The sequence below is a fragment of the Protomyctophum bolini genome (genome assembly GCF_963924005.1).
Source record: "Protomyctophum bolini genome assembly, chromosome: 5".
In the NCBI taxonomy this organism is placed as follows: Eukaryota; Metazoa; Chordata; class Actinopteri; order Myctophiformes; family Myctophidae; genus Protomyctophum; species Protomyctophum bolini.
In genome coordinates, this window is record NC_137866.1 from 11,331,727 (window position 1) to 11,346,672 (window position 14,946).

The following is a 14,946-nucleotide window of genomic DNA, read 5'->3' on the forward strand; positions in this document are numbered from 1 at the left end:
TGATAGACATTATGGTGGAAATCAGGATGGACACCCACAGAATTACAAATGACCATGAATTTTATAATCTGTTTGTTTTTCCCATGTGTATTGTTGTAGGAAAGCTTTGACATTACAGACAGCCACAGTACAAAGAATTTGAATGTCAAGGTAGAAATTGCAGACAGAAATTTTCTGGTTAAGCAGCGATCCAAAACACTAAATGTCAATGGCACACAGGGAAAATGATTTAGACTAGACCAGTCCATATGGATGTGTAATATTTCTCATCTTAAAGCGACTTTTCTCCTGTTGTTAACATAGCTTGGGAAGTGGTGGTCAAACACTGAGCATGAAACATTTGGTGTCCAGAAATAACAGAGGGAACCCATTTTGCAAATAGTTTCAGAGACTAGTTTGACCTTGTGCACAATGTATTAAGTGGTAAATGTGTTTGAGTCTGTTTCTGTGCTGCTTCTTTCTGGAGAATTAGGGAGGAGATGGGCTCTTTGCTCATATGTCATCCTTTGTCACTCAAATAGTGCAAATATTTACCATGATACCAAAACATCTGCTCGATCTCAAGTGTCGCTGTGTTGCGACCTGTTGCACTGCCACCATGAGGCCGATTTGAAAACCTTAGGGCTGCAGCTCTTCCTTAACCTAGTGGGAATGTACGTGCTATGTTTCAAGGCCATTGAACGCTGTGTTTTGTGCAAAACGGGCCACGGCCGGCAAACGTAGCCCATTGTTATGGAATCTGAAACATCTGACAAATATGTATGTCTTGATCACATTACTACATAGAATTGTGTGAGGTTTGGACAAGATCTGTAGGAGTAGTAGCAAAAAGTCTGTTTCGCAAAAAACGGCCAGACTCACAGGAGTGAATCCCTCACCATTAAGTAAGAATAATCGTTATGGGTTATGTAAAATTGCTCACAGAGATCTGATGTGAAAGATTATGCATGAATACATTTACAGTGAGTGCCTCCATCTCCCAGGGGGTGTATTGTGTAACTGTTGGATGTATTAGTACTAGGGACTGGAGACACACACACACACACACACACACACACACACACACACACATGCTGATGCACGCACGCGCGCGCGCACACACACACACACACACACACACACACACACACACACACACACACACACACACACACACACACACACACACACAAACGCACGGTTGATAATGTTAAACTCCAGAGTGCACTATATACTATATTGTTCCCACTTGAACAGCATCGTCTTAACTGTTTTCATACCTGATGCTGATACATTTTGCTTTATTTTCCCTGTTCTATCATTTTCAATATCTCTTGGGCCCATCGCTGTTATTTGTTTAACACAAACAGGTGGCACAGCTTGACCAGAGGCAGTCACAGGGCTCTCACATTTATTCATAACACTCAGAGCTACCTTGTTTCATAAGAACTGTCCACATTCCTGCCATCCAATATGTTTTACTTCAGACTCCCTCCCTGGGGCTGGTCCTACTCCTCATATTATTGCCCTTTCAGGCAGGGGGTCACAATAATAAGCCCTGGGCCCCTGCTGCACAGGACCATTTTTTACTTTACATTGTTATTGAGAGACGATTTACCGTTGGGTTGAAATAATAATGAAGTTGTTATTATAAGCATTTACTAGTATTAAGTCTGCAAATGCAGATGTTTATTAGCCAAACGGTCATGGGATCTCCTCTCCACATCCCTTTTCTGAGGAAGGAGGAACAGTAAAGGAACTTAGAATGACACAAAGCCTATACAAAATACTTTTTGATCAAAGTAGTTATTAAAGTGTACAGTAGATGTAGATTGCTATGTTTTATGTAGCCTACTGTAGCCTACAAGCTACAATTTCTGATCAAGAGCAGATAAAGTAGTTAATTTGACGAGGCCATGCCATCAAAATACTGGACACAAACTTTGTAAATCAATAGCTTCGCGTTTTCCATATCTTTATAGTTTTCCGACATCCTGTACGGGATAGAGTGATTCTGGCTCTTTTGGGGCTGCGGTATTCCATCTATTCTAGCGCATACGTGAATACTGTTAATGACCATAGTGGGTGCACTGTGCCCGGCCCCAGTGCCCACTTAAAGGTACACTGGCTACAGTAGTGTGTTTTATAATTTACAGTACTGCAGTGGCAGTGCTAATGCGCATCAACACGAATTTATCACCTTCGCACTTCCGTCCGTTATACAACACACACACACACACACACACACACACACACAGTCAATGATGATGAAGACTGAGCATCATACCTTCTTTACAGACTTGAGCGTGGGGACCGCGGTGAACGCTGCGGAAGGCAGTTCCCCCACGTTCATGTTCATATCGCTGTTCTTGCTGCTCACAGTCATGTTCATATCGCTGTTCTTGCTCACAGTCATTGCTGAGTATTTCTCTGCAACGTTCTCAGTCTCTTTGACATATTTCGTAGCTTGTTTAACCTCCGACTTGCCGTCAACTGCCGAGTCAGTCATCATGGCATGCAGGTGATATTTGACCAGTGATAATGGTTGGTTGTCCTCTTTACAGTGTGCAGCCTGGACCACTAGTCTAGTCGTCTTCTTCCTCTTCTTCTTCCTTCCTCCTCGTGTTGCTCTGCTTCTTGTGTCCCGATAGAACGCAAGCAGTTTACAAGATATGCTCTAGTCTAGACTCTAGACCCTTACACACTGCAATTAAATTGAATGAGCGGATCTACACTTTGACGCCATTACTTTAGAATAAGCATGAATAGAAACACATCCTACTCGTCCCGGTAAGCTGCCTGCCATCCATTCCACAGACAGACAGTAGCATCTAGAGAAGCGGGCGGTGTGTTGAGGCTGCCTGTCACGGTGTCACCTGAACAAGTGGGCAGTGTGTGTGTGTGGGCGGCGTTTGTCCAATGAACGTCGGAGGAGAGAAGGACCCGTGGTCAAGGCGCCACAGTACAATGTAACTGAATCGTTCTGCTCGCTGCAATCCTGTGAATGCAACGCATACATATTCACAGCACAGTGAGCACACTATTTGTTCTCTTTACCTTTAGTCTAATTGTGCAGCTAAAGTTAGATAATTGACCCAACTCTGTCAGTTACTCGTTGTCAGTTCTTTCACTGTGAAATATGCCTGACCTTGTCCCTCATGTGAACGTTTCACACGAGGGAGGTCAGACAGATGACCCTTTTGTTACATTTTATAAACAACACTATTGCATTGTTTGGTCATTCATAACTACTTTAAATCTCATCTGATTCTAGGTTTAAAAAAAAAGTAATGATAAAATCTGCAGTACTGCTATGTACAAATCATTACTGTACCTGAAACAATGAAAAATAATTAACATTAAACAAAACCATTTTCAATACACTTCTTTCAGTCAATAGAAACAATGGGGGTATACCAGATTCATAATATAGTAACAGCCCAATTATATAATTTTATTATTATTATTGGCATGTGTTATTACTGCTAAAATTATGCCATGGTCACGTTGTAATTGTATACATGTACGTAGTGTTTAATTTGACGATTCAATTCTGTTTCATACACAGCTTGGTAGAAGTTAAGGAACGAACGACCATCAACTCAAGTCACTTTCATAAAAGTTTATGAATGCATGTTAACAGTTTACTTTCAAAACTTTCTTTAAAAATAAAGAAAAAGAAATAATGGGCGACTGCAGCAGAAGTAAAAAATAATAATCTATTTAATATAATTTAAATAAAAACATCCCTAGGCTCGAGAGGCGATGAATAAGTAACTATGAGTAAAACATGATGCAACATCTATTTTTCTCTACAAACACATCATGAAAAAGATCATAGAAAACATGCCCCCTGTATAGAGCATTGGGCACATCATTAAGTACAACTTTACACATTGGGGCACAAAGAATAATACAATGTCATTTTTTTCACATTTCAGTCCAAGGCAGTACCTTTCGTTTTCATGAGAACTGAAAGAATTCAAAGAAATCTCAACATAAAATACATCACATAAAATATAAAGGGTACAGGCAGGTGTACCACAACTTACACATTCACATGTAAAAGGTGTCAACTATGTTTAGTCAGTACAGCTTTTATCCTGTACCAATTGCCCAAAATAGTTAAAGCAATGAACATCCACTGGTGAAAAAATCCAGCTTAAGCATTGACCAGAGTCTGAAAGAAAATGGCTTCATATAGCGGTCGCATGAAAGGTTGCCAGTGCTGGCTCCATGTGTCTTCATATTTCACTGCTGTCCAAATAATATGACAGGAGAAGCCGTTTTGTAAGTGCTGAGCAATGAGGCACCCCTCCCCATTTCATGGGCGAGGAAGTCCAAATAATTCTACGGCAAGGAGGTGGGCAGCTTTTCTGGAAGACTGATGATGGCGGAACAAATTACGGTAGAAACCAGCGAGTGTGTTTCTGGTTTGTTGTTGGAGGTGAGTTAATGGTGGGCTGATGGATTAGCTGCAGGGTGGTGTTTTATGATGGTGGTGCTACGACACCCGGATCATCTGCGCCACCGTCTCGTCGGCTGCTGCCTGGGCTGCTTCCTGCTGTTGCTGAGCAAGAGATATTGGTATTATTAATATTTACCACTTGAACCCTAGCACCCCCTATGCTGGGGGGGGGGGGGGGGGGGGCACACACCAACTACAGGTCTGTTTTACTATGTATCTTTGAAAATATTCTGAAAAAATTACTTACAGAGAGAGCACAGTGAATCACAGTTACTTTTTGAATACAGTAGATAAATCCATCTTAAATTCCCCCATCTAATGCTATTCAAACATATATGTACTGTATATCATCAACCAAGTTTACCTGTGCCAGGGCCAAAGCCATTTCTTCCTTCTCCTTGGGTGAAAAGAATCGCCCGCCGTCTCCCCGCTTGCGCTGCATGGCATGGCGGTGGCGGGACTCATGTAGATATTTCTGGCAGAGGGAAGAAATGGTCAAAGAGAGACCACAGCAAATGTACTGTTGTGAACACACTGAGCGTGCTCAAGTGAACCACGGTCTCCCAACATCTGGATAATCCCTACAATACACTGGGGGCTTCATCATGAGTCAATACAACAATTAAGTTAAACCAACAACAATCCTATTCAATTTGAGATCTGGAATGAAGTGAAACATTCCCAGTATTCACGAGAAAAAGTGCCCCTACCCTCCTCTCCTTGGGAATTTTGCCCTCTGCCTCCAGCTTGGCACGGGCCTGTCTTCGTTTAAGGATGCGGTGGTACTGCTTGGCATTGACGTACAGAGGCTCTTCCTCCAGCATTTCAGCCCCTGGCAGGGGGATACGCTGCATGGCTGGCACAGTGCCACCTCCAGGCACCATCTGATGGTGAAACACATATATATGTAAAGAATCTGCTTAAAATCTATGGCGGGGGAAAAGTAGTGTAAATAATACTAGTATGTGTGACTAGTATAAATGCAGGCTGTGTGCAGGTACTCTACTGTATGTGTCAAACACATACAGTACAACCACTATGACTTGGAATACTATGAATAATAATAATTCAACTTTCAGAGGCAAGGAAGCAACCAGGTGCTCAACGGAGACGTGCAGGTATACGAAATATAAAAATAGTAAAAAGGTGCTCCTGGGATCAATCGGGATAAAAGATAATCTATAGAAAAAAATCAGCGATCCGGGCACACTTAAAAGTTAAAAAGGAGGAAAACTTTATTAAACCAACATGTTTCGACCTATACCAGTCTTCATCAGGGCATAATTCAACTTTGTTGGAGGGTTGGTTACAGTAGTAGTTACTGTACCTTACCGTGATGTAACTCCAAATGTTGATCTATTGTAGCTCTGTAGATTATTAATTGATAATATAAAAATAAAATAGAAATGGACTCATATTGCTCAGTGAAGTCAGAATTTTAGCACACCAACAAATGTGAACAAATCTAATTCTGCCAATGTATACAATTACAAAAACCCAGTTAAGCAATTTTGGAATGTGATTTGACTATTTTAAGGCAGATGCTCCACATTATTGTACAAGTAAGAAAGAACAATATTGTCATTGTAAATAGACAACAAAACACTGCAATGAGTCTAATACATATGCTTTGTGAGACCTGTTTCACCGTGAAATGTATGTTTTTTTATCTATGGATGGAGCAACTATTGAAGATCCAAACTCTACCAAAGTGTAATTGTGCTTTACGGCCAAGCTACACCGGGCATGTGTGCGTTTGACGTAAGCACACTGCGCGCACAAAGTATGCGTGCGAAATGCCCCGGCTACACCAGATCTGTGGCGCGCGGCAGATTTGTGCGGGACCTTCCGGGAGGATAGATACGCGCGCATGGGTGCATACGCACGTAAAAAAATTAGAACCGATCCTATTTTTAGAGCATGCGTAGGATGGCCTGCGGTATCCGTGCGTCTGGTGTAGCTGGTATCATTGAGATATATTGGTCCTATCCAAACACACTGTACGCGCGCAGTAAACACGTGCAGTAAACGCATACGCACTCGCGCCGTTAAGGTAACGCAAAAATGTTTTGAAATGCTCTGCTTCCAGGTGCGCACATTTAAGAACTTATCAAAGACTATAAGGCCAGTCAATGTGTTCTAACAAAATGATCCAGACACACAGTGACTACAAAATGTTGTATTTAGCCTTCAAATTTGCAGGCCGGGATTATCAGTAAAGTATACGGTGCTCATTAGAAATATGATTTCTTTGCAAGCTGGAAAAATAGGTGACACCGATTATTAGTGAAAGGAAATGTGACTATTAATATGACTTAATTTTCCTCCACCACACAGCACAACCCGTGTGAAGGTACTGTCGATAGAATGCTGGGTACCTCTGCAGTGGGTCTTACCATGACCATTCCGCCTGTATTGACCATGTTGCCAGAGACTGGCAGGGTTACGGTCACAGTGCCTTGGCCACTGTTGGTGGTGTTGGTGTTGTTGCCAGCCTGTACGATCTGGGCACCGGCCAAGCTGGATGCAGGGATGGTGATCATTCCTGTAGTAGAGGGGTTCATCAGCAATATCACGATATACCACCCGTCACTTAACATAGACAGTTAAAAGAATTAGGACACAATGGGGAAATGGTGCATATTAATGGAGCAGTGTTCCGAGTTTGGTGTACAGTGGTTTGGTTGCACTGCTGTGTGACTTTACCCTGCTGGAGGACAGTGCCGTCTGCATTGACGGGCTGGTAGACGATGGTCTGTCCGTCCGCTGTCTGGGCCAACTGCTGGCCCTGCACACTGATCTGCTGGCCCTGTACGATGAACAGTAGAGGAGGAACTCAGTTTGGATGCAAATAATACTACTTCATTTACGGTCTCATTCATGCATTTTGTTATTGGTGCAGTATTCCCCCCCCCCCCCCCCCCCCCCTTCTCATCAGCATTTTCCCCTCTTTTCTCCATTTTGTCATAGTTTCCATGTGTAATTAAACTAATCCTAAAACCAGTCACAGCTGCTACATTAAGCCCTTTGTTAAGCCCCTTTGCCCCCTTTCCCCATTATTATCTCACCTACATAAAGCACTTATTTGTTTTTCCGTCTTTTTAACAATTCTGAAAGCTTTTACTTGGATAGTATAATTATTGTACCAATACACTATGAGAAACTAAACGGAACACCTGAACCATCTTAAACCTGAGTTGTCAGAGCGATGACTAATTTATACTTAGTTGCACGACCTCGTCGCGCAGAAAATTCTGTCAAAAGAAAGACAACAAAAAACCTTTTTTCATTTGAAAATGATGAATGTCACATATCGAAGGCATATCAATATGTCACTGTCGTGCGACTAAATATAAACGAAGGCTGAGTGACCTGTTGATTGAGTAGAGTGACCTGGTTCTGTCCCGCAGTGATGGCTGTCTGGGGTTGCTGGATAATTATCTGCTGGGGCTGCCCCTGTTGGCCCTGGAGCTGCAGGGTCTGACCGCCCTGCAATTGGATCTGTCCTGGCTGCACCAGCTGGATCTATGCGGGCATAGAATACATAAAACAACAATCAATAATTGATGCCTCATGCCAGACAGAAAAATGTACCACCACCCTGTGGCGTTTCAAGCATAAGTGTGTGAACTTTACAAAAACAAAAGGATAGTCAGCGACGACAGGTGGGACTATTTAATTTACTCATTAATTCACGCAGCCTCTAGCATTTTGTCAGTTTTCCTCTGGGAGGTTTAAGCAAGTGCAAGAATCCCAGCCAATCATTCAGAATAGAAACTCACCGGCTACCCACTTTAATACTTTCCAACAATATAAGATTGGAAAAACAATGCTAAATCTGATGTATATGCTGTAAACCCTCAGAACAGCCCATTCGGCATTACCAACAATGCCATGGTCACTTAAATCATCCTTTTACCCCCTGCTGCCTGGCACTTATGCATGATGACAGTGCATCTTGTCCACTGGTTTTACTTTGTTTAGCTAAGCTAAAGAATGTTGCTGTGGAGTTAACATACATATTATGTAAGAGTCAGAGTCACAAGACTGAGTCACTTGACTTACCTGTTGAAGTCCCTGGGTTCCAGACATAGGGACTTGCATAATTGTCTGGCCCTGCCCCCCTGACATGGCTTGCACCATGATCGGTTGTCCAGATGATGTGATAAGCTGGCCTCCACTCACTTGGACCATCAGTGGTTGCCCCTGGACCTATAGGCAAGGATTTAAACAGTTATTGTATTTGTAACCTATTAGGCGCTAGTTACCTTCATAATTAATACCATAGTTATGGCTAAATCTAAACGAGCAAAAGATGCAATTCGAGAATCCAGACCGACCCCAAACCCACGTCTTGGGTAATGGGCAGCATTTGAGGACTTCCCAGCGTTGTTTTTTTTTTATAGGAAATAAACACAACAACATGCCAAGGGGAGTGATCCCACAGTCATTTTGTAAATAAGAGGCATGGGATGAGTTCTAAATGACAGCAGACAGCCCACAATGACTATGTTATACAAGTGAATCGTATGTGCAGTAACTATGCAGTAATTACTTGCCAAAACATTCACTGTCCAAGTTGAACACAACAAGACACATTGCTGTGTCCTCGTCTCAGAGCAAGGTCTGAGGTGAGTTCTTACCGACTCACGTTTCAAGAACCAAAAGATAATATAGAGGGACAAAAATATGAACAACTCTGGCATACAGTCGTCTATCAACAGCCATGAGTGAGGAGGCACGAGACCTGAGACAACATGACACATTGGGCTGAGTCACTTTACATGCAGCTCAGGCAGATACAGGGCATGCTAGGAGAGAGGCTGCTGCATCAAACAGCTCTGAAATGGATCATGATGAACCACAGTGACTTCATGACATGCACACTCTGTGAGATGCTGTATGTGACACGGTGGCACCGGGCGGAGGTCACACCACTACCTGGAGAGTCTGCACCTGCTGGCCAGAGGCCGTCACCACCGGAGCCTCGGTTTGCAGCTGCACAGCCGTCACTGTGCCTTGCGTCTGCAGACAAGGCAGGACACAGCTACAGTGTCTTGGCTATGGACTACTACACAGACATCTCAGTACTATACCACCAGCACCAGCAAAGTGTATTTGTTGAGGGGCACTAGCCCCTCCTATACACAGGTTTAATGTTTGTCTTGTCTAGACAAACATTGAAAAAGCCATTGACAATGAACAGAGTTTAATGTTTGTTTTGTCTCCAACACAAACATTAAATGCCATTAACAATGAACAGAGTTTAATGTTTGTTTTGTCTGTCACTGAGCAAATTTGCATTGCATTTCAGAGGAAAACCATAAGGGACCACGATTCTTATAAACTGCTATTTTGTGATGTTAAATTGATGTCATATCTATGTCATATGTGATGTTGGTAAAGTGCCCCTCACTTCACACGGGTGTGATTTTTATAGACTAGCTACTAGCGCGTGGATATTATCCTCTGTATGTAATAAGCCCTACCAGTTTTGTGCTCTGCTCACACATTCGTCAGTGTCAACTGTAATTTAACGCTCACGTCACATGCTGTAGTAGCTTTTGCAACCTGGTTATGCTCACCTGCTGCTGGATCTGTCCATTGGAAGTCTGCACAACGATCTGCTCCCCAGTCGTGGTTGTTGCAGTAGTGTACTGCTCCATATCTAGGTAGTTTATGTCACACAATCCTCTCTTTGAAAGCAAAGACAGAAAACAGTCAGTTAAAACCTTCACATTTGACATCTATGTATTTAATTACAAAAAATAAAATAAAAGGGTTGGCTTGTGTGCTGAATGCAGCTTGATTGATGGCTATTAATCGAACGTGACAAAAATGTCAATGTAGTATTAATGTCAGTGCAACTCTGAACATCAGCAATGCATGCCTTATTGCTGCCTTTATTTTCAATGGAGGGCTTGGATGCACCACATGGGACATAATGTTGTTTGTTGTTGTTGTCCCTTACTGATGTATATGATATTTAAATAACTGTCAAGTTGTTTTCTTAGGGGGGGGGGTCACCAGGCTAACATTAGCATACTAGCCAAATGTAGCTGAAGCTGGATGTCAGGAACGGAAACACATAACTGGTGAGTTGACGTTAATCCACCCACCAAATCAGATATAGGTTGTTGTTAGTGTGGAAAGATTGACAGCTCGCTTTAATGCAAGACAATCAATCGCCCCTTCTTTGTTTGAGACTCGACACATTTAGCCAGCTAGCTAACGCTCGTCCGTCTCACATACACACACACCGATGATGTTTCCACGCAACAGAGCCTATGTGGAAAAACAAAACAGCAACGTGTGTGTTATTTAGCCGAGGTCGTGACAGTTGGAATCAACAAACTGCCGTTCGATTTTTGCATTTTGTAGGGTTAGTAATTTGGTTGGTCCGTGACAAACCAATCCGTGCTGACAACTACCAACCAATGCCTTCAATCGGCTCTGCCTTACCGTCTCTCCGCTGTCCGGTTCCCCTCTGATTGGCTCTAGTACAGCTTTCTAAAGTCCAATCACCAAAGTGAGCGGACAAAATGGCGCAAATGAAACAACAGCGACAGGGAGGAGGCGCACGCACGACGCGCATGCATGAAGACCAACATGACGCATCGCATGCAAGGCTATTGACTGGCCAGGAGATGTCGCAATTTCCCCCTTTCTGGTTTCATATTAGTGATTGTGAATCATTGTTTAAATCAATCAATCAATCAATCATACATACACAAACAAAACAACAAACGGGGAACATGTGTACATTTTTACAGGGGCCAGTTTCGAATTGCAGCTCTTTGAGAGCGGCTTATCGCCACAAATGTATTGTTGCAAAACGTTATACGAGGGCTTTTTGTATGTTATCGGGTCAAGTGTGAAAATAGCCTCCAGCCCAGTAGGTGTCAGGAGCACAGCAAACAGACACAAGTAGGACTAGGAAGTTTCGTGCGGAGCTCTTTTCATTTACATCATGATGTCATCACTCATCAGTCATGATCATGATACAGATACAGCATGATGTCAGCGTCCAACGCGGGTTTACTTTAGCACATGCATGATGCTTATGAGTGTTTTGTTCTATGACGAAGAGTGACGTATATTTTATAGTTTAGCTACCGGTATTTACTTTGATTGTAGTTCTGGACAAGACTGATTTTTTGTAGGGGGTATTAGGGGTAAACGTAAACATTTCCTTCTTCGACAACATGGCCCTGACTGTCCGGATGCTGTCCCTGGTATCAAGGCTCGGTGTTCCATCAGCATTAAATACATGGAGCTGTCGTTTTAAAAGCCGGGATGCTAGTGCTACAGTCTGGGCGGACCACCAGAGCCATACACACAGCAGGGCCTCGGACAGAAGACCAAGACGGCAACAAGAAATGTTTGAAGAAGACGCTGATATGGAAGATGTAGAAGATAAGCTGCAGGAAATAATTGAGTGAGTATGATGATGTATTGATTGATTTTTGATTGGATACTTTATTAACAGTTTACATTACAATACATCATTATACATGGACAAGCAAGCACAGGGAAGTACAGTACAGTACAAACAAGTCTGCTAAAAAGGATGAATCTAAGAAAGCCTACCGGCTTGTTTCCATTGGGGTCCTCATTCATTATATATTATTATTTAATAACCACTCATCATTTTGCACATCATCATCTACAGGTCTACCTGCAGACTGCACCTTTGTGATCTTCTGGTAGATCCTGATCTACCTTTTGGGCACCCCTGATTTAGGCCCTATGCAATCAAGTTTAAAAAAAAACGAAACAAAAAGGTTCAGGACAGACTTCAGACACGCCTCCTGCAGGAGACTTGGCTCTCTGATCAGAACACATTTGATGCATTATGTACATTATATATTTGATTAAATTACTATAATTTTTGTTCAGTATCTTACTTGCTCATGATGTGACATGTTGGTCTATGATTCTTTCAATTGTTTCAGTGAGGAGAGGAAGCGGCAGAAGACTGTGAAATACCATAACATTATGAGACAAATGACTCCCTCTGGAGCCCCAGAGAGGAAGCTGAGCTGGGTTTCTATGGAACAAATAAGGTAAATAGTTAGGTAGCTTAAGTTGTGGCAAATCTGCAAAATAAATGCTTACCACTAGCCTTCTTCACAGATGTGTTCATAAAGGTGTCTACTATCACAGAAAAAAATGCTCCAACCCAACTACCTTGGGAAACTTTGTTGTGACAGCTGCTGAAAGTTGGGGTATCATCATTATCAACCAATATAAGGCAAAGAATTCCAAATTTAATTATACTGTAAGTAATGAATTGCATTTTTATAGCGCTTTTCCAAGTGCTCAAAGCGCTTTACAATGGTTAATTCATTCATACATTGGGAGGTGAAGCGGCGAACAGTCGACGCCAGTGTCCTCACTTCCCACATTCACACACACACACCAATGGTGGCAAGCTCACACCAACCGACTCATTGGAGGCAATGTAAGGTTCAGTGTCTTGCCCAAGGACACTTTGACATGTGGACAGGAGGAGCCGGGATTCGAACCGCCGACCCACGGATCTTTGGACGACTTGCTCTACCTCCTGAGCCACAGCCGCCCAAGCATGGGTTTTGCACGAAAATACTCCTTGGGCTAAATTCGGCCATAGCCACAATGTGCTGACCTCATCACATTTGTGATGACGCCTATGGGCATTTTTAGAGTGTTTTTTGTGCAAAACTAATGCTTGCAATGGATTCAGAATCTTGAAAACCCCCTAGTTTGACATGTCACATGCTACTTAAAGTATAATGAAATTTGGATTATTTTGCCTTATATTGGTTGATAATGGTACCCCAACTTTCAGCAACTTTCAGCATCTGTCACAAAGTTTCCCAAGGGAGTTGGGTTGGAACAATTTTTTCTGTGATAGTAGACACCTTTATGTAACTTGAGAAAGCCTGGAGGGGCGAAACGTTGTATTTATAGGTTGAAATAAAAAAGACGGGGAGCAGAATTATATCGTGTGTGGACATTCCACTTTTTTCTTCATGTAGACACCTTTATGAACACATCTGTGAGGAAAGCTAGTCGTAAGCATTTTTTTCCTAAGTGTCAGAGTTTGGAAGCGCTTGTTTTCAATAACACAACATTTTATGTAAAGTATAACATAATGCTTAAAACACCAAAAGGCGTTCCTGAATGGGTTAATGCTCTTCATCCTCAGATATCTCAAGCAAGAGCAACCAGAGGAGTGGACAGTGGAGCGTCTGGCTGAGGGCTTTTCTGTCACCCCTGATGTCATCCTGAGGGTTCTCAAGAGCAAGTTTAACCCTGTACCTGAAAGAAAAGCCAAGCAGGATTCAAAAGTGATGGCAAGACTCAGTCAGCAGGCCCTGCCTCCAGGGAGAGGACAAGGACAGGACAGACCACAGCTGCCTAGTCACAGCACGGCAGCTCTGCTGCTGCCTGCAGAGAGTTCTGCAAGCGCGTTGGTAACTCTGACATCCAGACAAGAAGGCTTGGTAACTCTGACATCCAGACAAGGCTCAAGAGCTCTAGCTGCCAGCCCAGGTGGTCCTCCTGACTGCCTTGCCACGCTGCCCACTCACCTCTCAGCGTCACTAACCGTTCCCAGCCAACCTGCCCCAGTGACGTCAAGCTCAAATGTGAAAGACATTGATGATGATGATGAAGAGGAGGGCTGGGATGGGGAGGTGTTTTTAGAGGAAGAAATTGAGGAACTTATGCTAACAGCAAAGCATTCTCCTGTGGTGCGAGTTGGAAATGAGTTCTTTGACAACGGCAATTTTCTGTATAGAATTTGAGAACGTCTGCATACAGTATACTGTACAATTACAGTTGGCTTTTTCACACTGTCAGTTATTTTTGGTAATGTGTGTACAAAAAGAAAAAGTTGCACTCATTAATGTAGTTACATGTTTTATATACCGGTAGTCATTTTCTCAAATAAAAAACAAATATTTAAACTCATTCACCATCAGGTGGTTTACTTATTGGGCTTCAATATTGTGAAACAAGGCAGTGTAATGCAGGGATACTCAAATAGATTTACCTGTGGGCCACATTACAAAAATGGCAAGGGGCTAGGGGCCAGTAGATAAAATTACGACATTAATGATACTTGATAACTTCTCTCTTTCAATTGCTTTATTTTCGCAAAATGTATCAAAGTACAATGTGCATGCACACAATATGTAAATAAATAAATGTGTTACATTTTCTTGCATAAACACAAAGAGCTGTTTCCATAACTGCACAAATTATTGCACATAACATGAGTAGCTGTTATAATAACATAATAACATAACATGAGTAGCTCTTTGCCTGCCTGCCTGTCTGTCTGTCTGTCTGTCCATGAGTAGTTATTTGTCTGTCTGTCAATGAGTAGCTGTCTTACTGTCTGCCTGTCTATGAGTAGCTGTCTGCCTGCCTGACTATGAGTAGCTGTCTGTCTGCCTGCCTGCCTGTCCAATTGTCCATGAGTAGCTGTCTGTCTGCCTGTCTGTCTGAGT

The 14,946-nt window shown here is 42.6% G+C and overlaps 3 protein-coding genes across 3 annotated transcripts in view; 1 reads left to right on the plus strand and 2 right to left on the minus strand.

The window, feature by feature from the left end:
- The window catches only part of ahcyl1 (adenosylhomocysteinase-like 1), a 29,517-nt gene extending 26,723 nt beyond the window's left edge, over positions 1 to 2,794 (minus strand). Inside the window, exon 1 of the mRNA XM_080764134.1 lies at positions 2,267 to 2,794. Coding sequence (XP_080620260.1) covers positions 2,267 to 2,491 — 225 coding nt within the window. The 5' untranslated portion in view covers positions 2,492 to 2,794. The remainder of the gene's footprint in view (positions 1 to 2,266) is intronic.
- Positions 2,795 to 3,586: 792 nt separating this feature from the next.
- On the minus strand, positions 3,587 to 10,999 carry nfyal (nuclear transcription factor Y, alpha, like). Its single transcript, XM_080763818.1, has 9 exons — positions 10,910 to 10,999; positions 10,033 to 10,143; positions 8,513 to 8,659; positions 7,820 to 7,972; positions 7,154 to 7,256; positions 6,844 to 6,992; positions 5,158 to 5,331; positions 4,812 to 4,922; positions 3,587 to 4,549 (listed from the first exon to the last, which is right to left on the minus strand). The coding sequence occupies exons 2-9, from the start codon at positions 10,111 to 10,113 to the stop codon at positions 4,484 to 4,486; spliced, it is 984 nt and encodes a 327-aa protein (XP_080619944.1). The 5' UTR covers positions 10,114 to 10,143; positions 10,910 to 10,999; the 3' UTR covers positions 3,587 to 4,483.
- A 454-nt stretch (positions 11,000 to 11,453) lies between these two features.
- On the plus strand, positions 11,454 to 14,448 carry ngrn (neugrin, neurite outgrowth associated). The gene is made up of 3 exons (XM_080763096.1): positions 11,454 to 11,885; positions 12,403 to 12,513; positions 13,638 to 14,448. The coding sequence occupies exons 1-3, from the start codon at positions 11,653 to 11,655 to the stop codon at positions 14,236 to 14,238; spliced, it is 945 nt and encodes a 314-aa protein (XP_080619222.1). The 5' UTR covers positions 11,454 to 11,652; the 3' UTR covers positions 14,239 to 14,448.
- Positions 14,449 to 14,946: the final 498 nt, after the last annotated feature.

Bases quoted from the DNA above. Each gene is read 5' to 3' on its own strand.
- nfyal (XM_080763818.1), bottom strand. From the start codon at position 10,113: ATGGAGCAGTACACTACTGCAACAACCACGACTGGGGAGCAGATCGTT. The intron at 7,257-7,819 runs GTCACTCAGCCT...TTCATCGTACAG, and splicing joins TCACTCTACTCAATCAACAG to GGCCAGCAGATCAGTGTGCA. The intron at 6,993-7,153 runs GTAAAGTCACAC...CCTCTACTACAG, and splicing joins CGGCACTGTCCTCCAGCAGG to GAATGATCACCATCCCTGCA.
- ngrn (XM_080763096.1), top strand. From the start codon at position 11,653: ATGGCCCTGACTGTCCGGATGCTGTCCCTGGTATCAAGGCTCGGTGTT. The intron at 11,886-12,402 runs GTGAGTATGATG...CAATTGTTTCAG, and splicing joins AAGCTGCAGGAAATAATTGA to TGAGGAGAGGAAGCGGCAGA. The intron at 12,514-13,637 runs GTAAATAGTTAG...CTTCATCCTCAG, and splicing joins GTTTCTATGGAACAAATAAG to ATATCTCAAGCAAGAGCAAC.